General features: G+C 34.6%; 1 protein-coding gene across 6 annotated transcripts; it reads left to right on the top strand.

Annotated features, from left to right (window-relative positions):
• The first annotated feature begins 4,200 nt into the window (after positions 1-4,200).
• On the top strand, positions 4,201-12,366 carry LOC140886728 (pentatricopeptide repeat-containing protein At2g13420, mitochondrial-like). 6 transcript variants are annotated; one of them, XM_073293484.1, is made up of 9 exons: positions 4,201-4,516; positions 6,352-8,135; positions 8,887-9,281; positions 9,355-9,418; positions 10,100-10,211; positions 10,341-10,515; positions 10,615-10,697; positions 11,161-11,233; positions 11,333-12,366. In XM_073293484.1, exon 2 carries the CDS (start codon positions 6,422-6,424, stop codon positions 8,030-8,032), a length of 1,611 nt encoding a protein of 536 aa, XP_073149585.1. In that variant the 5' UTR covers positions 4,201-4,516; positions 6,352-6,421; the 3' UTR covers positions 8,033-8,135; positions 8,887-9,281; positions 9,355-9,418; positions 10,100-10,211; positions 10,341-10,515; positions 10,615-10,697; positions 11,161-11,233; positions 11,333-12,366. The 6 variants fall into 6 exon arrangements, with proteins under 6 accessions (XP_073149585.1, XP_073149583.1, XP_073149586.1 ...); XM_073293482.1 differs by having other exon boundaries at positions 8,887-8,956; positions 9,043-9,281; positions 10,615-12,366; XM_073293485.1 differs by having other exon boundaries at positions 10,341-10,437; positions 11,161-12,366.
• The last annotated feature ends 12,014 nt before the right edge of the window (positions 12,367-24,380 follow it).

The raw sequence follows: 24,380 nt of genomic DNA, 5'->3' as shown, positions 1-24,380 counted from the left end.
TAATTGATAGTTTGGGACTTGAGTTTCATTGTGTATAATCTAAAACGAATAATAGAAATTGCAATTTACCGAACTTGACGACGGGTAATTGAGCGCGCTAATAAAAACAATTTTGTTGACTACGTAACACGAAAAAGTAAGAAGATTCCTGTGGAGAAAAAATAATTGTTTTTGGTCAAGTGACCTATATTTGAGAATAATATATATAATTTATTTATAATGAAAATTTTCTTATCCAATTTTCAATTTAGGGGAATAATTCAATAAATGTAGAAGAAGAATTCAATAAATGAGCAATTTATTTAATTTAAAACACTAAATGTTTCGATAGAGAAACAACAACATAATGAAAAAAAAATATTGACATGAGCAATTTATTTTTACACTTAATTATTCAAGTAAAAAACATGGTGATTACTGGTTAAGAAACATATATTTTAGAATGAAATATTTTTTTTTTTTTTTTGTAAAATGAATTTTTTATTACCTTATTTTCAATGTAGAAGAAGAATTAAATAAACATGTATAGCTCCAGTTATTAATTTTCCTTTTAGAATATGTTCCATTAGAAAAACCAAAAAAAAAACCGTAACAATATAATTGAGGAAGAGTAAATAGATATTAAAAAGTAAAATGTATATATTTCATATTTCAAGTTTAAAATTCGGAACTGATAAGAGATAATCGCAATAGATCTGAACAAATCTGGTAAGAATATATAGTATAACAATTTGGAAATTCGAAACTGATAAGAGATAATCGTAGGAGATCTGAAGAAATCTGGTTAGAATATTTAATATAAAAATCTGAAAAATAAGAATAATTTTAATTTAAATAAATTTATAAAATAAATTATACATTGCAATGTTGAGTTTAAAATTAAGGTGATTTAGAAGTAGAGATAATGTAAGACAATTTCTGGATGAAAAAAGTGAATTAGAAATAGTTCGAATCAATTCAAATAAGATATAAAAAAACTTAGTATTCACAGTTTAAAATATTTCGAATCAATTCAAACACTTAGTTACACATATTACTATCAATATCATCATCACTATGCAAACTAAAAAAAATTGAAAATGATTTAAATTAAATATTTACCACTATTTTTAAAAAGTGTTGAAATAATAAGATATTCATATTCACCATTACATTGAAACATGTTTGATTTCCCTAATTTTCACTTATTTATAAAAACTAAACATAAAAGTATGAAATGTATCATCTCATAAACATGAGGTATAATTATTTGAATCAACTATTTAGATTTATTTTTTATTTTGTGTCTTGAGATTCGAACCCGCATCATTTCCAAAATTTCTGTTATCTTAACAACTGGGGCACACATCTAAATGTTAAATAGTGATAACATATTATATATGTATATACTAAAAAAAATACATATATAGTAGTAAAACTTCTAAAAATTTTCAGGGGGCCATAGATCTACCTCTGCATAGTAATTATTAACATAATAAGAATGTAATGTAATAAATAGTATTATTAGGCACTGTTCTGTTCATCATATTACTAATATACGTATAACTTATCTCATCTCATCCCACGTTCTTCTCATCATATTAGTTATCCATATATTGACTATTTTTTTTACATCAATCAAATCATTAATTATTTATCTCACATCAATCAAATCATTGAACTCAAATTACTATATTACCTCTTATAAATAATATAATTTTTTATTTTATTTATTGTTAAAAGGACAAAATAGTCATTTAACATTTTTATATAAAATTTAATCAATCAAATCAAATAAATCATAATCTATCAATCAAATCCAATACTATTTTAACTATCATTTCTTATTTATTTTTTATTACATTATATTACTTATCTATATATTACCTATATCATATAATGTATATCATTGATGAATGCGTGATTGGAAAGGTCGCTGCTAGGATTCCAACATTGTCCTAGAATTATGAAGTTCTGTTAGTGTTTGGTGCACTCTCGCTTTCATATGTACTAGTAAATTTAACGTTGGAGTTTACAAAGAGTTATAGCATAAAATAATTTTTTTTTCCAAAAAAAGATATTTATATATCAAAAGATATTTTTCCTTAGAAAAGTCTGAATATTAAAGTCTGAATAGCAGTATCTTTGATTTGAAACTTTTACAGTAATACTCATGACAATAAATCATTTTGTTGTAATCTCTTTGAAAAGTTGACAAGACAAAGATACAAGTATAAAAACACATAATATAAATGAAAATATCCACTATAGACATGAAAAGCAAAACAAAAACCTAAATTAACATAAATAAAAAATTATTATATATAATACATAATATTGAAAATAAAGTCATAACAAAGACGTCGACGTTTGACTACCCAAGAAATTCTCTTGATTGTTGAACCTCAGAATATGTTAATGTCCATGTTTTCAAAACCGGACCGCATCGGCCGGTTGGACCGGTTGGACCGGGAACCGATCACTGTTCCGATCCGAATTGCTCATAAAAATCGATTTTACGGTCAGAACCAGTCAAAACCGGTCGAATTGGCTTCGAACCGGTCAAACCGATAAAAAACCGAATCAGAACCGATCAAGAACCGGTTCAACAGGTTTTTCGAAATATTTTTTAAATTTTTTTTAATTTTAAAAACTTTAATTTAATATTTTTTTATATATACAAGATTGTTTGGAATTTATACTTCATTAAAAATACTATTTTAGTAATATTAGAGTTTTTTTAATTAATTAATTTATTTTTTAAAAATACATAACTAAAATTAATATTTTGAATATATTTATATAGTTATTTAGTTTTCAAATTATGATAAATCTATATATTTTTCTATTTATATACATCTTTTAGGTTTAAAAAATTTAAAATATATTATTAATTATATTATTATATTAACGATTTTTCGGTTCGACCATCCGGTTAAAATGGTTTGACCGGTTGGAACATTTTTTTAAGATAAATCGATTCGATCACCGATCCGGTTATAAAAACATTGGTTAATGTCATCCATTTTCGCCATCTGAAGAAAACAATTGTAATATTTTTACAACTGAAATAATGCTTTATATGGTGACTATGAGCATCACAACCATGTATATAATATCTCTGTCATAAGGTAAGTGAGGATTATTTTCTTCAACCCAAACAGGGGGACTTGGTCAACATATGAAGTGATATATATAGCAGTGATGATTAAAAACAAGTTTGTTTTCAGGTTTGCTTTTTGTATGTTATGTTGAAATCTACAAATTCGCCTTCTCTACTAATGAGAATTTGGTTGATTTTAATTAACCGCAACATTACATGCCAAATTCATCATGAAGTTTTGGCCTTATATTGTGTGTGTTGGGGTATTTAAGGAGTGTTTTGGAGAGTTTTTACTTATTTAAAAGTGATTATAGTAGATATTATTTTGAAGGTGGTGAGAAGCTAAAGTACAGAGTGTTTAGAAATAGAAGTTGAAATCTAATACAAGCTAAAGTTTAGTATTTGGAGAATAATTACTTCCAAACTTAATTTTTTTAACTAAATGACAACCATACCCTTATTTGAATATTTAATTTTTGATACTCACACTATAAAAAATGAGTTTATATATTATTTTACATTATGAATTTTGTATCAAAAATATTTTATTTTTTATAAGATGAATACTTGAAAAAATAAATTTGTATAAATATACAAGATATGTAAAAAATGTATGAAAATTCAATATATATATATATATATAATTTAAATAAATACTTGTAATAATAATAATGTAGAATTTTAAAAATATTTTTTAAAAAAATGCTTGTAATAATAATGTAAAATTAAAAAATATTTTTTTAAAAAATAATTGTAATAATAATGTAAAATTTAAAAATAATAATAAAATCATATGTAATATGATAAGTTTATTAAGAATATATGTATCAACTTGTAATTTTATACCCAAAACAAAAAAGCAGAAGTAAAAAAAAAAATAAATCAAATTTTAGCTTATTTCTTTTGGGTAAAAGTTGTAAAAGTAAAAACAAAATTCAATATTCACAAATACTCAAAAACACTTGTATGCTACTAGAAACTAAGAAATATTTTGTAAAAACTCTGCCAAACACTCCTTTAAAAAAAAGATAATTAAAGAAGAAACTTTTCTTCCGGTACATGGAAACGAGTACAACAGAGAAAAAAGCCCAATTGATAAAGCTCAAATAAAATGTAAAACGGTGGTGCACTGGGAAACAACATTCCCTGCTGTTAATTCTAAACATTAGAGGTTTCCGGGTTTTCTATTTTCAAATTTCTTCCGTGCTTTCAAGTCTTCGTATCTTTTTCGTCAGTTGCCTGTTTTTGAAAATAAAGATAGATTCGGTATCCTTGCGACGAGGGCTATCTAGTGATAGCCATTTGGTAAGTTTTCTCGCGTCACCCAGAAACCCGATTCCGGCAGCGTCGCCCAGCCGCCACCTCTCGCCGACCTCCGTCCAGCCTAGGGACGATCTTGTTTAGTTGTTGAGAGCTTGTTTTCGAAGTATTGAGGTACAATTTCGAATTAGGTTTCAATTATGGGGATTTCGAGTTAAATGTGATATTTGATTTATTATCAGTTGTAGGTATTATATCGAAGCTGATCGAATGTGTTTGCTATTTCCAAAATTTATTTGAACTAAATTTCGAATTTTTGGGAATTTATTTCGAATTTCAAGATTTATCGCATTTTGAAAAATTTCAGATTTTTAAAAATTTTGGCATTTCAACTTTTAGAGTCATTATATTCGATATTTGGACATACGTGATATGAAATGTGAATTTTGGGAATTTTAGTTCGAATTTTGGAACTAGTTTCGCTAATTATTGGATTATGTAAATGAAATTGGAATTAATATGAAATAAACTATTTTTCACAAGATTTGAGTCTTTCAGAAATAAATGAGATATTTTATTAAGTGTTGGTTGAGGTAGTATGAACTGTTCTTATAGACGTGAGATGACATTAAGTATCTTGTAATGAGTTGTGACATGCTTTATGTGATTATGTGGATTACATGACTACATTCATGCATATATATCAATTATTAATGTGCATAATTGAGAATAATCTCATTCTTATATAAAATAAAAAAAATTCACATATTATGTCAAATACTTTTTTATTGAAAAATGTTAAGGGATACGTGCATGGATGAGCGGCAATGATATGATTGTATGATGTGTTCCTGGCACGGGTGGGTACTGATATTGTTGTGATACACTTTATCTGGACTCTATTTGGTATCCCTTATTCCATTGATACCTATCATGCATTTCATTGCGTCTTACTTGATTTTATTTCATTTCAGTTATATTTGTTGTAATAATGATGAAGGTTGTACATTAGATTACATATTGCACTTGAAATTGTCTTACTTGATTTTATTTCATTTCAGTTATATTTGTTGTAATAATGATGAAGGTTGTACATTAGATTACATATTGCACTTGAAATTATATGAGTAAGCTATTTTTTTCAAATAAAATAAAAAATAATTTTTTAATTTCAAATACATGGTTTTGTTTGTTTGTAGATAAAGTAAAATTAATTATTCAATGAAAACTTAACTTGTAAAATATTGAAATATCGAAACATTTTTTTATTTGCTTATATATAGAGGAAGATATTTTTCATACAAAAATTTATGCGAGACAGTCTCATGGGTCAATTTTGTGAGACGGATTTTCTATTTGGGTTACCCATGAAAAAATATTACTGTTTATGTCAAAAATATTATTTTTTATTGTAAAAATATGGGTAGAATTTACTTATCTTACCGATAATAATTCGTGATACCGTCTCACTAGAGACCTACTCTAACTTAAAAGGACCTAATATTAATATATTTTATTTGACATAAATTATGATCAATTATTTTAAACAGATGAATTAAATAACAAAGTCAAATGATTAGATCGATTATTATATTTTTTTTTCTTCTCTTAAATTTATTTTAATAACAAATTACAAAATTAGTTATATATTATATTTTTTTAATATCTAATTTTTATAAATATAAAATAATAAAGTTGATGGATTATAACATGTTTTTCAACTATTAGAACAATGACAATTTGTTCAAAAATCCCCAAATACAAACATGTTTTGGTTTGTGATCTCTAGTCATAAATTGTGGTACAAAATCATACAAAATGTGGTACAAAACCATACAAAATGTGTTACAAATTAACAAAAATTGTGGTAAAAAAAATGGCTAAAAAATGCAGAACAAAACATATTTGTATTTAGGATTTTTGAGCAATTTGCAATTAGAACAATTCTTATCGACAAAAAAATGTGCCGGCATTTAATCTGATTACAAAATTTATTTATTAATAATCAGAAAACCCCAAACGAAGAAGAAGAAGAATCAGAAGAAAAGTCGTGGCCGGGCCACGACGGTGCTTGTATAAATGGCGGCGGCGGCGGCTTTGTCTATTTTCATCCGCCACGGATGTTCAGTCACAAATCGTTTTCAGCTTAAGCGCTTTTATTCCTTTTCCGATTCTGAACAAGATGAAGCCCCGCCTTCCTCCACCCTCGGAAAGCCATCATTGCCTCCGCTCCAACACTCCCCGGAGGCTGACACTCTCTCCCAAATCCTAATATGTCACCACAACCCCTTCCACCACATGGAATCCTCCCTCCAACTCCACGGCATCTCACTTACCACGCCCCTCATCCACCAGACCCTCCTCCGCCTCAATCATCATTCCAAGATTGCGATTGCTTTTTTCAAATATTCTCACTCCTACGCTCCTTCCTCTTCTTTGCTTCTAGACACGGCAGCTTTCAACATTCTTATCGACATTTTGTGTAAAGTTCGCCAGTTTGATGTTGCGTGGCAGTTGATTTTGCAAATGAACATTCATTCAAAGCCCGACTTCACTACTTTTTTTGTATTGATTAGGCGCTTGATTTCTGCGGACCTGACACGGACGGCGGTCCGTGCCTTTTACGACATGAACATATTTTTGGGTGAGTTTTTCTTCCAGTCAAGATTCAGTTTTTGCTTTTGTTATCTCTTGGACACGCTTTGTAAGTATGGGCACGTTAAGGTTGCAACCGAGGTGTTTAACAAAGAGAAATTCAGAGTGGAAGCTGACGCAAAGATATATACTGTCTTGATATATGGGTGGTGTAAAATTGGAAGAACTGAGATGGCACGGAGGTTTCTAGGGGAGATGCTGGAAAGGGGGATCGAGCCCAACGTGATTACCTACAATGTTCTTTTGAATGGGATCTGTAGACATGCAATGCTGCATCCTGAATGGAAGTTTGAAACTGTGATAAGGGAAGCTCACGACTTGCTTCATGAAATGCGTGAAAGAAAATTGGAACCTGACGTGACAAGTTATTCGATATTGCTTCATGTGTATACCAGAGCTCATAAGCCTCAATTGTGTTTGGACAAGTTGAGAACGATGAAAGAAACAGGGATTTGCCCGAGCGTGGTGACCTATACTTCTGTTGTAAAGTGTCTTTGTTCTTGTGGGAGGATTGAGGATGCCGAAGAGCTATTGTGCGAGATGATACGGCAAAATGTTTTCCCCACTGCAGACACGTATAATTGCTTTTTTAAGGAGTACAAAGGGAAGAAAGATTTCGAGGGTGCTATGAAGTTGTTTAAGAAGATGAAGGAGGAGGATTGTTTGTGTTCACCCAATCTACATACTTACAATATATTGTTGGGAATGTTTATAAAATTGAGTAAATTGGGGTGTGCCCGGGAGATTTGGGACGATATGAAGGTTAGTGGGATTGGGCCAGATTTGGACTCTTATACGTTGTTGGTTCATGGATTGTGCGAGAAGAGGAAATGGCAAGAGGCATGTGAGTATTTCATGGAGATGATTGAGAAGGGATTTCTTCCACAGAAGGTTACATTTGAGATCTTATATCGAGGGTTGATTCAAGGTGGTATGTTGAGGACTTGGAGACGACTGAAGAAGAAGATAGAGGAAGAATCGGTAACTTTTGGTTCCGAGTTTGAAGAATATCAGCTCAAGCCATACAAGAGATGATTGTTTTGTGGTCACGCAGTAAGATGAAATTTGGAACTTTCTTTGGATTTATGACTTGAAAAATCGAAAGACTGTCTAAGCAGTTTGTTGTTTATGGATCAAGGTAATTGATTTGTTCTTCAGCCAAAGTATGCACCAATTGCTTGAGATTTCTAGAAATGGACAACACACACATTTCACATCGTTTGCATCATATGCATTTGAACACATCGTGTGTATTTGATCTTTCTGTTGTTTTACTTTTATTACTTTGAAATGTTGTCACACTGATTAAAAAATTATAGGACCTAAAAGTTGATGATAAGCATGATGGTGACAATGATTAAACCCATTGCCATGCATACTTCGTGGTTCCATAGAAAATGATTGAACCTACATACAGTTGGGATTCAAAAAGTTTTAAATTTTCACAGTACAAGATAATGGAATTCCGGGAACCAAGTAGAGATATGGTAGGATTTCCAAATTAGATTTTCTCCTTCACAAATTGAAGAACATAAAATACCAGTGACCAGCGAAGATTGGAACAGGTAATGAATTATTTAACAGGATAGGTGGTACAATAGGTGGTACACTAAAGGAGAAGGAATTGTCAAAATTAATTTTTTGCATGTCTAACATAGATGTTTGTTGAGCAAACAATCATCTTTTTAATGTTCTGTAGCTGTATGTACCTTAAATGAGGCAAATGAGTTGAAAATATTGGCCGACAAATCAATCTTGGCACCTTCAAGTGGACTCTTGTGGTTAATTTCATGTTAAACATCTATATATTTTTAAATTTAATGTTGAAGCTAGTTTAATGTTGAAGCTATTTTGTCGTCTTCTTCATGCGATGTCTAAACATTCACCAGGAAAGATCAGGTATTGGGAGATTCTTCGAGGTTTAATTCTCTGAATTTTCAGCAGTGTTAGCTGAAAAAGGTGCGAGTATCTGAAGTACATGTTATCTTTTTGCCTCATTCACGTTCTCTTGTGGCCAGAAATAATTAAATTGTTCCTGTTGCAAGATGCAAACATCATCTGGCATGTCAGGAAAGCTTGAAAATCTGCTACTTGCTCAACCACTCAAGGCAACTGAAATATCTTTGACCTGCTCAAATATTGTTTCCTTGGGAAAGGTTAACTCGACTGATGATGCACATCATACTAGAAGTTGCAAAAATACAAATAATAACATAAATCTAAAGAACTGAATACTCAGAGTCCTTTCACTACCCCACCATCTCTGTCTTGTTGCCAGGAGAAGGTGATTAAATCTCAACATAAATGCGTTCATTTGCTTCGAAATTTTCTTTATTTTTCAAGTGTCTGTAATGCAGGGTCCCAAAGATGTAGATTCTAATACAATTCCCTGATCATCTGGAGTCATGGAAAAATAAAAAGGTTTTTGCTTCTTCTGAAACCATTTTTCATTTATTTATTTTTTTAACTCCACCCGTCTGCTTATTCCTTGGTGATGCTTATTTCTCAGTAATAAACTGTTGTGTTTCTTCAAGAAGTATCTTGATTCTTTATGTGGATGTGGATACCGTAAATAACATGCTAATCTTGATTCTTCATGTTGAACTTCTGGATAAATATGTCATTCTTAAAGCATCAGTAAACTTCAGAATCACAATCTTTGATGTTTTTAGTGAATGCTTTCTTGCTTCTGAGATTGATTATCGATTTATCATTCTGTGTAAATCTCAATTATTAAACAGTTCAACCATTGATGATCCTTCTTATATATGTCTATATATATACCATGCTTAATTATGTTCCTGGTCAAGTTACGTGGTGGTACTTTCCAACTATCCTTCCGGGTACTTCAGTGTGATTGCACCTGGAGATACTATCAACGTCATTGTAGAATTTGTCTGCCTGGGGATATGTGATGTAAATCGTGAGAAAAATTTTCTTATTGTCCATCCAGATATTTTGGTGTCTGGTACTCGGGTATAACCAATTCTCCGTTACTGCATATAATTGTTTGTGCACACAACTGATAGATGTTAGCTTCAAGAATATCTATACTTGCTGTTACATTATTCTGACGGTGTTCATATAATTTTACACCTCTAGGTTTCTTTCAGTTTCAGCTGGCCCCAGGCGCACTGTGCTGGATGAGAGGTTAAAATATAGTGAACATTCAGCTGCAGCATTGATGGGCACCTTATTGCATCAGATACTTCAGGTTGTTACATAAATAGTTATTTCATTTATACATGCTTTTAGATCTAACCAGAATCTTGTGCTGTAAACTGAATTAGCCACGAGATGATGAACATACTTGAACCAAGCTAACAGAAATTTATTTCTTCAGACTGGCCTCATTAGAGAACTCACAACAAAAGAATTCCTGGAAGAATATGCAAGAGCTGTGCTTCAGAAATGCATAGAGAATATATATGCATGTGGAGGTGTTGACTTTTAGTTTTCTCTCGTTGATTTTTCTTTTGATGTCTCAAGTCTCATCAGATTCAACATCGATCGAACTAGTAAATCCATGCTTTCATGATCTTTTAGCTCTTTGGTATCTTGGAGTTAACTTGTTTGCTGTCAGAAACTTAAGCTTCATTTCTTGGTGTTGATTCCAGTGAATGAGAATGATACCTTGATGACTTTGATCAGCGCAATCCCAAAAATGTTGAATTGGATATCCCGCTTTCGAGATTCACAGGTAGATGCATGATTATGGTGATTTTACCTCTTAATTAGTTTTGAAGTTCTGTTATGAAAGTGACGAATGATTAGCTATGAACATTATTTATTATGCCATTGCTATAAACTGGTAGGTATAGTTTAATCATGTAGAGTTTCAGGATATTTCTTAATGTTCAAGTTATTTGAATTACTTGGCGGTACTTTTTTATATTGTGCCTTGATTGTTGCGAATTAAATGATAAGAAAAATATGTACTGAATCAGACTGCTATCTTAACAATGGCAATTTCTTTTGCTTTCGTTTTTAATAAATTTTTTAACATTTTTGGATGTCATTCCATCAAAGCTTGACTTCACCATTTAATTGATTTTTCAAGTCTTGGTTGCAAGGTACCTTACTTTAAACTGATGGGTGCAACTTTTTTTTTTTTCTGCCTGGGCACACCAAACCTCTGACATGAGTTTAATGTTTCAATATAGGGTATTAGGGTTCCAAATTTCCAAGCATCAATTTTAAATGTGACGAGGGTTTGAAAAAGGTTAAATTTCTGAGGTAACACGATCTCATTTGGAATATCTATTCCACTTTGTCGCATTGGTAATGAGTTATTGGATTTCATGTTCTTATCTATGCTTACTATGATGTATTTAGATTTAGATTTATGATTATGGATTTCTTAATCCTATCACTGCTGCGAAACCCAAATTCGATAAAATCAGAAAATTCAACAGCACGGAGGCAATGAGTGGAGCACAGGCAAATAACAGGCGTTTAAGAGCGAGAACAATGGTGGGATATTCAATTTGAATCCGCTTGAACTGAAGTGAAACCCAAACCCCGATCAAGAAATTAATCAATGCACAAGTAATGGCAGCGAGGAGAGCAAGGGCCAAGAGGCACGTGACTGAAGGAGTAATAGAGAGCTGAGCTGAAGAAGAAAGCTATATCTGTGCGGCGATGAGAGAGAACCAGACGGCAAAGAAGGAATCTGATTTGAAGGTTAGAGAATCAAGAATGTAGGCAATCATTAACCCTAGCAAGAGGATAGCAACTACTGCCCTTTGGTGTGCCACCGAGGTGGAGGAAGGTGGCTGAAGGAACCAGGGGAACACGGCGATCCTCCCGTTGTGGACAAAGGAAGAAGATAAGAATCTGGAGTTACTGGAGGAGGAAGTGGCGCGGCGGCTGCTGGTACTTCTGGCATAATGTGGAACCAGGGGTAGAATTAGGGTTTAGATCGGCGTTGTAGGACGACTAAGAAGTGGGGAAAGAGGGAGCGCTCGCGGGGGAGGATATGTAAGAGCGAAAGCCCGCGGCTGGAGCTCAGGCGGCAGCATAATCGCTGGCGACATTTGATTTTCGAGATCCGATGGGGATCGAAGTGAACAAGGAGTCAAGGAGAGGTCCGGTGGTGAAAGGTCACGGAGGTGTGTACCAGGGATTTGGATCAACACTAATCTATTACTAGTATCATGTAAGAGACCTTTAGTTGGTCATTTGATATGCTAAAAATATAAAATAAATATAAAAAGAAAACACACACACAATAAACCATTTTATTCCCCTATTTCAATTTTTTTTTTTTTTTCGTTTAGTTATTTTTCCCATTTTTCATCTCAAATTTTGTATGTAATATATAGTACATTCATTTTATTTGAAAATTAATAATAATTTATATTTATTTATCTACTACTAAACAGCATGACACTTTGTTTATATAATATATTTATTTATTATTTATTATAATTATATTTAGTGAGATTTTCACCGCCTCATAATAAAAATCATATAAACTTGAATTATGAAAATCAAATGAAATTATATTTAGTGAGATTTTCACGGTCACATAATAAAAATCATATAAACTTGTAGGGATGTAAAGCTTATCGAGCCGAGCCCGAGCTTGATTTTGAGCTCGACAATTTTCACGAGTCGAACTTGAGCTTAAAGATGTTCGTCTTGTGAGCTCGTGAACATGTTTGTTAATAGGCTCGGGAGCCCGAGCTCGGGCTCGGCTCGTTTAGGAGGCTCGCTAGTATGGGCTCGAGGTCGACTCGTTTAGGAGGCTCGCGAGCTCTAGCTTGGGCTTGGCTCGTTTCGGAGGCTTACGAATATGTTCATTTAATTTATGCAACTTTATCTATTTTGAGTTTGAGTGTACAAATAAAAAATATTAATATTAATGCAAATGACATGATTATAACATAATACTTTGTTGAAATAAAGATGAATTTACAATATATAGGATGTAGCCACAATTTGTATTTTTTATTTTAACTTTAAAATCATTGTATTAAAATTCTCTTAAAAACATAATAAATAAAATATTTATATGTACAATATTACTAATGAATGATAATTCAATCGATACATTTTTTAAGAACTTAAATAACAATTTTATTTAAAATGTCTTACGAGAATAAGAACTATATGTGATAGATGAATGATATTAAAAAATTTTAGTTAAAAGAACTTGTGAAATTATCTAAATTAAATTTTTTGAGTTAAAATTTGTTAACTCAATATATGTATATATGCTCAACATTTTAATAAAGTTATATAATATCATTAAATAAAATATTTTATATACGGGCAGATCGTATCATAAATAATGCTTATATCTCATTATAAAAAATAATAGTGTAGTAGTTTTTTTAAAAACAATTTAAAATAAATATACATTTTTTTTGAAATGTAAAAATATATATATTATAATAATTAAGTCACACAATAAAGTTTTATATACTTGTAAAATAAGCATTGACAGTGTTGATTTTTTTCAAGGGTAAGTACTCGAAATTTGGGTTTAGGATTTTTAGTTGGGAGCTTCAGATTTTATTTGAAAGATATAAAGAATAATGAAGCTTGAATTGTGAGTTTATTAATTATTTCATCGTGTGGTGAAATTTTTGGAATGATGAATATAATCGTGTACTATATATCATAGGATAGTGCACATTGAACTTGTAAAAATTGAAAGCAGTCGAAGGATTGTGGTTGAAATTTGCATCTAGAATTTGATCTATAATAAATTCGAAGATTTCAAGATATATCATGAATTGAGCAGTTAGTAATGATGTTGTAAATTCATAAAGATCGAAAACTTTGATAAATGAAATTTGTGGATTTTTTGAATCGGGTTGTGTTGGAGATTGAAGTTTTAGATCATGGTAAGCTTATAAATCAAGTTATAGTCAATTTGATCGAAAAATTACAATCGAAAAAAAATCAAACTCGCGCTCTGTTATATGTCTGACGAGCCTGAAAGTGAGCTCGCTAACAAGCCTGTTTAACGAGCTCATTTAATGAGCCTGAGCTTCCTTAACGAGCCTGCTAACGAGCCTTGCTTAACGAGCTCTCTAATGAGCCTGAAAACGAGCCGAACTTGATCCAGACTCGTTTAATATGATAAACGAGCCGAGGCGAAGCCGATCTCAAGCCGAGACCGAGATTTTATATATACTAAACGAGCCGAGCCTGAGCCTTATGATAAAAACTCAGATCGAGCTCGAGGCGAGCTCGAGCCCTTAATTCTGTCAAACGAGCCGAGCCCGAGCCTGATACTGTTCGGCTCGGCTTAACTCGACTCATTTACATCTGATCGAGCAAATACTACCACTAAAAATCAACTCAAATATATCTATCAATTAAGTTCGAATAAATCGCAAGTGCACGAGTCAAGTAATAATATAGTATACAAAGTACGAGTATCGTCCCACATAGATTGATTTGTGACAAAATTACTCAAGTATTATTCTTTAGTTAATAAAGATAAGATGAGAATAAATTAATAAACTAAAATAAAAGATGAAATAAAAGCAAAATAATAAAATTAAATTCAGAAAATAAATAAACGATTGTTAGGATCTCAGTTCACCTATCTTTTTTCTTCTCTAACGATTGAAATTCAGTTCTCAAGTCATGCTTTTGACGAAATGTCCTAATCCATCAATATACTCTGTCGAGCTATATTAATCTAATTAACAAATTGCAATAACCAAGTATCCTTGTGTTATTTAACAATTGCAATTGCATTAACGATTTGTGGAATCCTCTAGCTTTCGACCTATTGGATTATGACTATCAACATGTATCCAACCTCATATGTCTATGCAAGTTGTAGATCCATGGATTATATTACTCTATCATGTTATAAAATCTCCTTTCAGTATCAATTATAACACATAAAATCAATTCGAAGTTGATCAATCTCCAAATAATCAATAAACACAATAATATAATAAAAAAATGCATAAAAACCAAATTCAATCTTCAAGAAGAAATCAAAACAAAGTTTTGGGGGTAGGATCCCCTAAATCCCAACAAAAAAAAAAAAAGAGAAAGAGAAAACTAGTGTTGGCGGTTCTTGAGTTCTTCAAGTTCTCTTCCTCTTCACGTTCTTCTTTCTCGCTTGATGACCGCCTCTTCTGCGTCTCCTTTTCGCCCCGTTCTGATGCCCGCGAATCTATAATTTTAAAAAGTAAAAATTTGGACTTTTTTCAGTCCGCGTCGCGCCTAGGCGGCCAAAAAATCCCGCCTAGGCGCCCAAGGTTCTGTCCCAAAAATGTTATTCTCGCATATAATTTTCTGCAGCGCGCGACAATTTTCAAAAAATCATATCTCACAATCTAACTGTTGGATTTAGATGAAATTTGGACAGCAACTTCAAAACATCTTGATCTTCAATCTGGACGGTGGAGATTGGATTTGAATTTCTCAATCATTAAAAATAAATTTTTGACCATTGCTGCTTCGTAATTCATTCTTGTGACTCTACTCTTGTTCCAAATTATTGATTTCTTCACAAATTCCTACAAAAATAGACCTGGAGAGTGAAATACATACACATGAAATAAATCACAATAAAACCACATAAAAACACAATGAGACAATACGAATGTATGCAAAATAGACATAAAAATTAAATAAAATAATGCACACAAAATGCACTTATCAACACCCCTATACTTAAATCTTGCTCGCCCTCGAGCAAGACAAACAATGCAACAAACAACAAAGTATGATCAGTTCATGGGAATTTTGCCTCAGAGAAGTCACATGCCGAATTAAAACACCCTCGACTCTCCACAATATACCATCGGTTTAGTGTGAATGTGTGTGTGTGAACTTTCATTCTAGTTTCATGCAACTTTTAAAGAATCCGTTTTAAGACCGCTTAACGACCTAATAACACATCAATGCAAGAGTCACTCACATGCATCCATTCATTCCAATTATCTCTAACAAACACACCTTCCTTGAGATAAATTATTACGCACCGCCGGATTTTTTACCCAAAAATTTTAAAGCTCCAATAATTACCCGCAAACTTAGCTATAACTGTGATAGGATTTGAATTTCAATCCCCTCGTCTGTAGTCCGGATGGAGCATCAACCCCATTAAATCCGCAGACTTAGTTTCAGACTAGGCAATTAGGATTTCAATCACTTGCTCTAAATCCGGATGGAGTTGTTATTAGTTTCTCAAAAATGAACTTTTTAATTTTTATAAATTTACAACCCCATTTATTTCGTAAACTTAACCAAGGACAAGGTAATTAGGATTTCAATTCCTCATCATTGACCCGGATGGAGTTGAATTTCTCAAAATTTCGTATCAATTTTAAATTTTTCAAAACTTTTGGTGCGCCCACGATCATAAGTGTAATTGGTATAGGATCATTAGAATTCAAAGGACACAATTAAGATCACTAAACACCTAGTATCATGCAATGGTCAAACAGACACAAACATCATCAATTTTTTTTGCTACAATTCACTGGTTTAACATGAGTGCTTAAAAATATTCACTGTTCAACCTACGGTTTCTCATGTCAAGTCAAGAGCAAAAACAAAAATTTTTCACAAAAATCATAACTTCATATCATCATTGGCCCCCATTCATTATCCTACTTAACATACATGCAAACAACTACAAAACTGACAATACACAACAAACTAAACGATTACGAATGCAACACAAACTTAACAAAACACCGAAACAAACTAGTCTACCCCCCATACTTATCCAAAGCATTGCCTCAATGCTTCAGAACAATGAACATAATGAAAAACAAACAAATGCAAAACAAACATAAGCACAATGAAAACAAAAACAACACTCCCCTGGAAACTGGTCATTGTCGTCCTCAACCTCATCCATCTTCAGCTGTTGCACAACATTTTTAGGCCATCAATAGTACCATATATTCACCTTGCAAATCAAAAATTTTGAGGGATTAAACATGATCAACTCAAAATAAAGCAACAACTAGATAAAAACTAAAACTAAAACTAAAAAAGAAAAATAAAATGCAGTAAAAATCTTGGGTTGCCTCCCAAGTAGCGCTTGATTTTCAGTCTTCGGCTCGACCCTAAAAAACACTCATCAAAGAGAGGTTGACGCCCAAAGTAAGTGTCATATGACACCACCAATGGATCTTTGTTCCATGCGCCCCCAAGCTTGGTCAGATGTATGTAGTTTAAGCTCGTCACCTCAACAACACTCCATAGCAGCTGATAAACATGGGAAGAGAACATCTCTGTAGGTTCTCGGAGAACAAATTTTTGTGAAATTTGTGTTGGTGGTGTATCTGCATATATTTCCTCCTCTAGAACTTCTTCCAGCTGAGGTTCAATGGGAAGAGAAGACTCAATCACCTCAGGATCTTCAGCATGAGTTGATTCACACTCCAAAACATGGTTCTCTGAGTCATCATCATCGAACCAAATTTGGGAATCATTGTTTGACTATATTTTTTCACTTCATGTTCTCGATGTTCATCGAAAATTGATATTTTGAGATTCTCTATATGCTCCTCAAGGTGGCATCTATAATTAATTAGATCTTCTATAGCTCGCTCGATCAGTGCCACGTACTTGCTCACCATATCCTCTTGTGAATGTAACATCAATTGAGAACAACTTACCTCCTCTTTTTGAAGCTCGAATGGTTGGTCTGAAAAATCTGGGTAATGAGTATCGTGTGGGTATTGGTGGCTCCAAATCTGTGGTGTAAGATCCCAGTATCGGTGGTAGTCAAATTGTAACGCCCCGTTTTTATCTTAAATGAGTTTATTTGAGTTAATCCGAGATTGCAGAGTTCAAGAGCCGACTTGATTTTGATCAGGGTCTTTTTTTGCAAATTTTGGAAATTTCAGGGACTAAAACGCAAAAAGTGGATTTTATATATTATCTACACTTATATTTAAGTTGACAAGTCTCCTCCATCTTCCTCCAAGCCGTCTCCCTCCATTGTAGGCGCCCAAATGAGTTTCCAAGCTTTGTGATTTCATTCTGAGCTCGATCCGGCCGTTGAAATTTATTTCTGAAGGCAGATTAGCGATCACTGCAGCGAGAGCTCCGTTATATCGTAAGTTGTTCTACGATCGGATACATTCTAGTTTTTGGATGTTGTTAGAATCGTTCGAGATTCGAGTATGTTGTTCTTGACAAAGTTCTGATCATTTATTATCTGTCGATTTTGAGATAGAGCGACGTTCGGAATTGTTATGATTTTTGGAAGCCATTTTCGAAAATGAGATTTTGAGATGTGTTGGAATTGCCTTGTTTTTGTTGTATTGGCTTTGATATGAGTTGATATCGATATTGAACTGCTGTCTGCGTTTTCGATTTGTTCAGCTATAGCCGTTATTCCGTCGGTTCGAGTTTTTTGGAGAATTGAACCGTTTTTGATTTGTTGAACTTTGGCTTGTGAGTGATCGTTGTTGTTGATCATCTCTTGTCTTCGTACAGATTCGTAGGAGTTTGTCGAGCCCTGTGTTAGCAGCATTTGGTCGTCGAGAGTTAGACGAAGAACGATAAAGAGATTTTCTTAAACCGTTGATTGTTGTTTAGGTTGTTTAGTCTTTGATACAATCTTTTATTGTAGCTTATCCAGAGTTGGAGCTATGACATTGAAAGATAAAAGCAGTCATCGTTAGAGGGATAGCATACTCGGGACGACTGGTTCTCGAGTTTCCCCTTTTCAATCACATATTACATCAATACGGGTTCTAGCATGGGGAACTTGTATTTTGTTGGTTAATTGAATTTTGTTATGTGGCTTATGTTTCTATATTTTGATATGCATTCATCTTGAGCCAACTTTGTTTCAGGGGGCAGAACAACCCTTTCTGTTTAGATGTTTTGGGAGCTATACTGCGAGTGGCCTGGGTGTAGAAGTTCACCTAGTGTCAGCATACTCCGTATAGTTGCACCAAAGTCTAGGGGAGTGGGATATGTGGCACCACCTCGATTGGGAGAGTCGGTGTGTAGTTACGTGATCTTATCCTCGGGATCCCAAAAGCACTGCAGCAATATCTCGTTTATCAGAATTGATATCCCGATTTAAAGACATGCATTTCATTACGTTGATATTGATTTCGTATTGCCTTGAAAGCATGTTTATTAGTTGTATTACTTGTTATGTTGCTTTTATTGGGAATATCCTTCTCACCGGTTATCCGGCTGTTGCTTTGTTTTGTATGTGTACTTGGCAACAGGTGGGGCAGGATCAAGTCAGCGAAGACCTTGTTAGCAACATGAAGGAGAGTTAGATGTGGGACTCGGTCTAGAAGTCTTGTTAGCATGACAATCTAGTTTACATTTTGAAGCATGTTTAGAACTCAAACTTGGATTGGAAGTCGTCTTGCTTGTAGTAGAACTGGTTATGTTTGTATTTGGCTTGTAATAGCTAGCACCGATGCATGAATTTGTTGTTGGGACTTGATTGTTGCACTTTCCGATCTTAATTATTGCATTGGATTGTTTTTTTCCCAGCAGGAGCAGCGGGTGAGGCGCGCCCGCGCGGCCTGTGCCCCTCCCGGGCAGGGCGTCACGCGCGCCCGTGCCTCAGGAGGGCGCGCCCGATCGTGAGCCAGGGAGCCGTGCACGGCCGCGCGGCCCCCTTTAAAAAAAAAAAAAATTCTTGCTTTGCCTTTAAGTCATGGATCTTGTATGATTTTGTTGTTTAGTCCGAGATTAGCTGTTTAGAACCGAGGTCTCACATTAAGTGGTATCAGAGAGTTAAGATTCTTGGTTGAACTAGAGTGAGCGGGGTAGTTCGAGTCCGCATGTTTTGGCTCCTCGCATGTGTTTGAGTTCTTTAATTGTTTAATTAATACCATGCGAGCATGCTTTATTATTTAAGAATTAATTGAATTACATGATGTTGTGATTTAATTTATAAAGCATGAACTACTTGAGATATAACTGTTTTTGTTATCAACGGATATCCGGTATTCCAAGCGGTTGTAAGGGCACCGAATTGTAGCGATTGAGATATCTTGTGTGTTTGAGAACGCGGCTTTCAGATCAAACAAGATTGATACCCGGTGCAGCGGAAGTTTAAAAATTTGTATGGAACGATTCCATATTGGGTATCAAATCTTTACGATTAAATTGTGTGTGTAAAAATTTAAATAACAATTATAAATTTTTACCTTTAATCTCGAATCGAGATTTTGGACACCAACAGATTTTTCTGCTCTTGTTGTATCTCCCTGGAACCGATGGACGAACTGTTCTTCTATCAGGTCCACGAATAGAGATTTAATCCCTCTGATAGATTGCACTAGAAAATCTATCAGAAGTTTTCTACGAAGAGATTAACGAATTTGATTCGTTAAACCAGACTGTAATTCAAAATCACAGGCTGGATTTTTCTGACAGAGAGAGGGAGGGGGGCGGCCACCTTTTAGAAAAATACTTAGGGTTTTCGAAAATTGTGATCTCTTGTGTGTAATTTCTGTACTGCAATAACTTATTTATAATGCAGGCCACTAACAGCTTAGGGCCCATTAGTCATAAGTACAAGCTCGACAAGCAAAGCCCGCATGTTCAGAAATTAATATAAAATTCATCGTGACTCCGATTGATAAACCGATTTCACCAATGTGCACAGAAACCATTTCTGCACCTTTTAAAGTCAAGTAAATTTTTCTGAATCCGAATTCAGTGATTTCCAAAAATGGCCATCCCTATGCCATTTTAGGAAATTTTACTCCTCTACTCTTAAATAAGAAGTCCAACTTCTTCGTTCATTAAATTTAACTCTTTAAATTTAACTATCTCAACGGGGATTAAAAATCCATTACACTGTGTGACCCTCAATGGTTCAGGGTACAGCTAGCCGTGGGCTCACAACTCCTTGTGACTCGGAACAACAATTTCCGACTTGCCCATCGAATCATGGTATGAGCGCCTAGCAACATCGCCCCATGATTCCCTAGGTATCACTGATAGTGCCTACAAGAACCAGTAGATTTTGGTTAGCGTACAGTACGGTCCCTTCATCCATATATCCCGATCGAATCAACAACCATTGGTATATCGAGAGTCGCTCGAGATTCGATAACTATGCAATGCATCTTGAAGATCAAATAGTGACATCGCATGTGCTACTAAGAAACCATTTCTTAAATCACATCATGTACTCTGGCCAGAGATTCGTCACACTAATATCTCCTCAGATCGCATAGGATATCCACACTCGCAAGTATGTGGTGAATCCTTGACAACAAAGCATCGACTCCTATATGTGTTATAACTGTACCCAATCCCGACACCTGATGACCCCAATAGAGTCGGTAAACGAGTCAAAGCACAGTACTAGCATATAGAGTCTCAATGATGTCTCAAGTAGTAAGGACTAATGGTGTACAACCAAAACCGCGGACTATATCCACTCGATAAGTGATAACCACTTGAAAAGTCCGGATAGGGTAGTTCGATCTTTCATCATATGAATATCCATTTGCATGCTTCGAACATCTCTATGTTCCTTACCAATGAAACGTGGTACTCTGCATCGCAAATGCTAGTCTCAAGCTCGAGCGATCCTTATCCTTATTATCGGACGACTCAATTGACTAGGAACAGTTTAGAATATACAGTGACTATAAGATGTGTTTCATGATAGACATCCCCATGTTCTACCACATCTTACATACACTATAGTATATTCAAGGTCTTTTTCAAAACAACAATAGTATTTCACAATATTACAATATGAAGAAAGATAAAGTCATTGCCATTAATAAAAGTGTAAATTATATTAAACAAAAGATTGTTTATACAAAGAGTCATCAAAGCCCTTAGCCACAAGTTGGCTCACTGGGCACCCACTCTTTCAATCTCCCACTTGCCCTATAGCCAACTAGTCATACTACGTAGACCCATTGCTTCGCGATGTTTGTCAAATAATGGTCCTGGCAAGGGCTTAGTAAGTGGATCAGCGATATTGTCTGCAGAGGCCACTCTTTCGACAGTAATGTCTCCTCTTTCCACAATCTCCCGGATGATGTGGTATTTCCTCAGTACGTGTTTGGATCTTTGATGAGACCTTGGTTCCTTTGCCTGAGCAACGGCACCCGTGTTGTCACAGTACACCGGGACTGGACCAACAACTTCAGGAATGACGCCCAACTCTTGGACGAAATTCCTCATCCAAACGGCCTCTTTAGCAGCAGCTGATGCTGCAATGTATTCAGCCTCAGTGGTGGAATCCGCTGTGGTGTCCTGCTTGGAACTCTTCCAAGAGACAGCACCGCCATTGAGCATGAACACAAATCCAGAGGTTGACTTCGAGTCATCCACGTCACTTTGGAAGCTAGAGTCGGTATAGCCTTCCAATTTTAGTTCTCTTCCTCCATATACCATGAACATATTCTTAGTCCTTCGTAAGTACTTAAGAATGTCCTTCACGGCTTTCCAATGCATTTGACCAGGATTAGCTTGATATCTGCTCGTGACAATTAGAGCAAATGCTACATCCGGTCTGGTAGATATCATCCCATACATGATACTACCTATGGCTGACGCATATGGTACATGTGTCATTTTCTCTATCTCTTCATCAGTCTTGGGACACATAGACTTGGATAGAGAAACTCCATGACACATGGGTAGATGTCCTCTCTTGGACCCATCCATTGAAAACCGTTTCAAGATGGTGTCGATGTAGGTTGATTAAGTGAGTCCTATCATTCTCTTAGATCTATCTCTATAGATCTGTATCCCAAGAATATAGGATGCCTCACCCAAATCCTTCATCGAGAATCTACCTGATAACCATATCTTTGTTGACTGCAACATCCCTACATCATTTCCAATGAGTAGGATGTCATCAACATAAAGTACTAAGAATGTCACAGCATCCTTAACTACTTTCTTGTACACGCATGGTTCCTCCGGATTCTTGATGAAACCAAAATCTTTTATTGTTTCATCAAATTTTTGGTTCCAACTTCTTGATGCTTGTTTTAGACCATAAATTGATCTCTGAAGCTTGCATACCTTATGCTCGCTTCCCATGGATGTGAACCCCTCAGGCTGCTTCATATAGATTTCTTCCTTAATGTCTCCATTAAGAAAAGCAGTCTTCACATCAATTTGCCATATCTCATAGTCATACCATGCAGCTATGGCAATAAGGATTCTTATGGACTTGAACATTGCAACTGGTGAAAAGGTTTCATCATAGTCAACTCCTTGTCTTTGAGTATAACCTTTTGCCACCAATCGCGCCTTGTAGGTCAATACCTTACCATCAGGCCCAAGCTTTCTCTTGTAGATCCATTTACACCCTATTGGAACAATTCCATCGGGAGGATCTACTAAAGACCAAACTTGGTTTGTATGCATCGAATCTATTTCCGACTGCATAGCTTCAAGCCATAAATTTGAATCCGCATCAGAAATTGCTTCCTTGAAGTTTCTTGGATCACATCCAACATCGGGTTCACCTTGATCCCCTTCAAGAAGAAGACCATATTGAATAGGAGGTCTAGAAGTCCTCTCGGATCTTCTAGGTATAGGCGTGTCCAGCAATGGTTCCTGAGGTGTAGGATCGTTATTTTGTATTTCGGGTTCTTCTCGAATTTCTTCGAGTTCCATCATCTCGCCTTTCTTATCCAATAAGAACTCCTTCTCCAAGAAGGTGGCATTCCTTGAAACAAACACCTTTGTTTCAGCAGGATAATAGAAATAATATCCGATTGAATTCTTCGGATACCCTACAAAATAACATAAGCTGGATCGACTATCCAACTTATCTCCCACTGTCCGCTTCACGTAAGCAGGACATCCCCAAATCCTCAAGTATGAATACTTAGGAGCTTTGCCATTCCATAACTCGTATGGTGTTTTGTCCACTGCTTTAGTGTGGATGTTGTTCAACAACAATACCGCCGTTTCAAGCGCATAGCCCCAAAACGAAGGTGGAAGCTCAGTGAAGCTCATCATGGATCGAACCATGTCCAACAAAGTTCGATTACGACGCTCCGATACACCATTCAGTTGTGGTGTCATAGGAGGAGTCCACTGAGAGAGAATCCCATTCTCTTTCAGATAGTCCAAAAACTCGGTACTCAAGTATTCTCCACCTCGATCCGATCGAAGTGCTTTAATACTTTTACCTAGCTTGTTTTCTACTTCAGCCTTGAATTCTTTGAACTTTTCAAATGCTTCAGACTTATATTTCATTAAATATAAATACCCATACCTTGAATAATCATCAGTAAAGGTAATGAAGTAGGTGTGGCCATATTGAGTCCCAACTCTAAATGGACCACAAACATCTGTATGGATCAAATCCAACAGATTTTGACTACGCTCAGGTTTCCCCTTAAAAGGAGATTTAGTCATTTTTCCTTTTAGGCAGGATTCACAAGTAGGTAGAGAGTTAATATCAGACATA

The sequence above is a fragment of the Henckelia pumila genome, chromosome 3 (assembly GCF_033568475.1).
Source record: "Henckelia pumila isolate YLH828 chromosome 3, ASM3356847v2, whole genome shotgun sequence".
In the NCBI taxonomy this organism is placed as follows: Eukaryota; Viridiplantae; Streptophyta; class Magnoliopsida; order Lamiales; family Gesneriaceae; genus Henckelia; species Henckelia pumila.
This window is presented reverse-complemented; position numbering and strand designations above follow the sequence as displayed.

Coding starts and splice junctions, on each gene's coding strand:
- LOC140886728 (XM_073293486.1), top strand. CDS start 6,422: ATGGCGGCGGCGGCGGCTTTGTCTATTTTCATCCGCCACGGATGTTCA.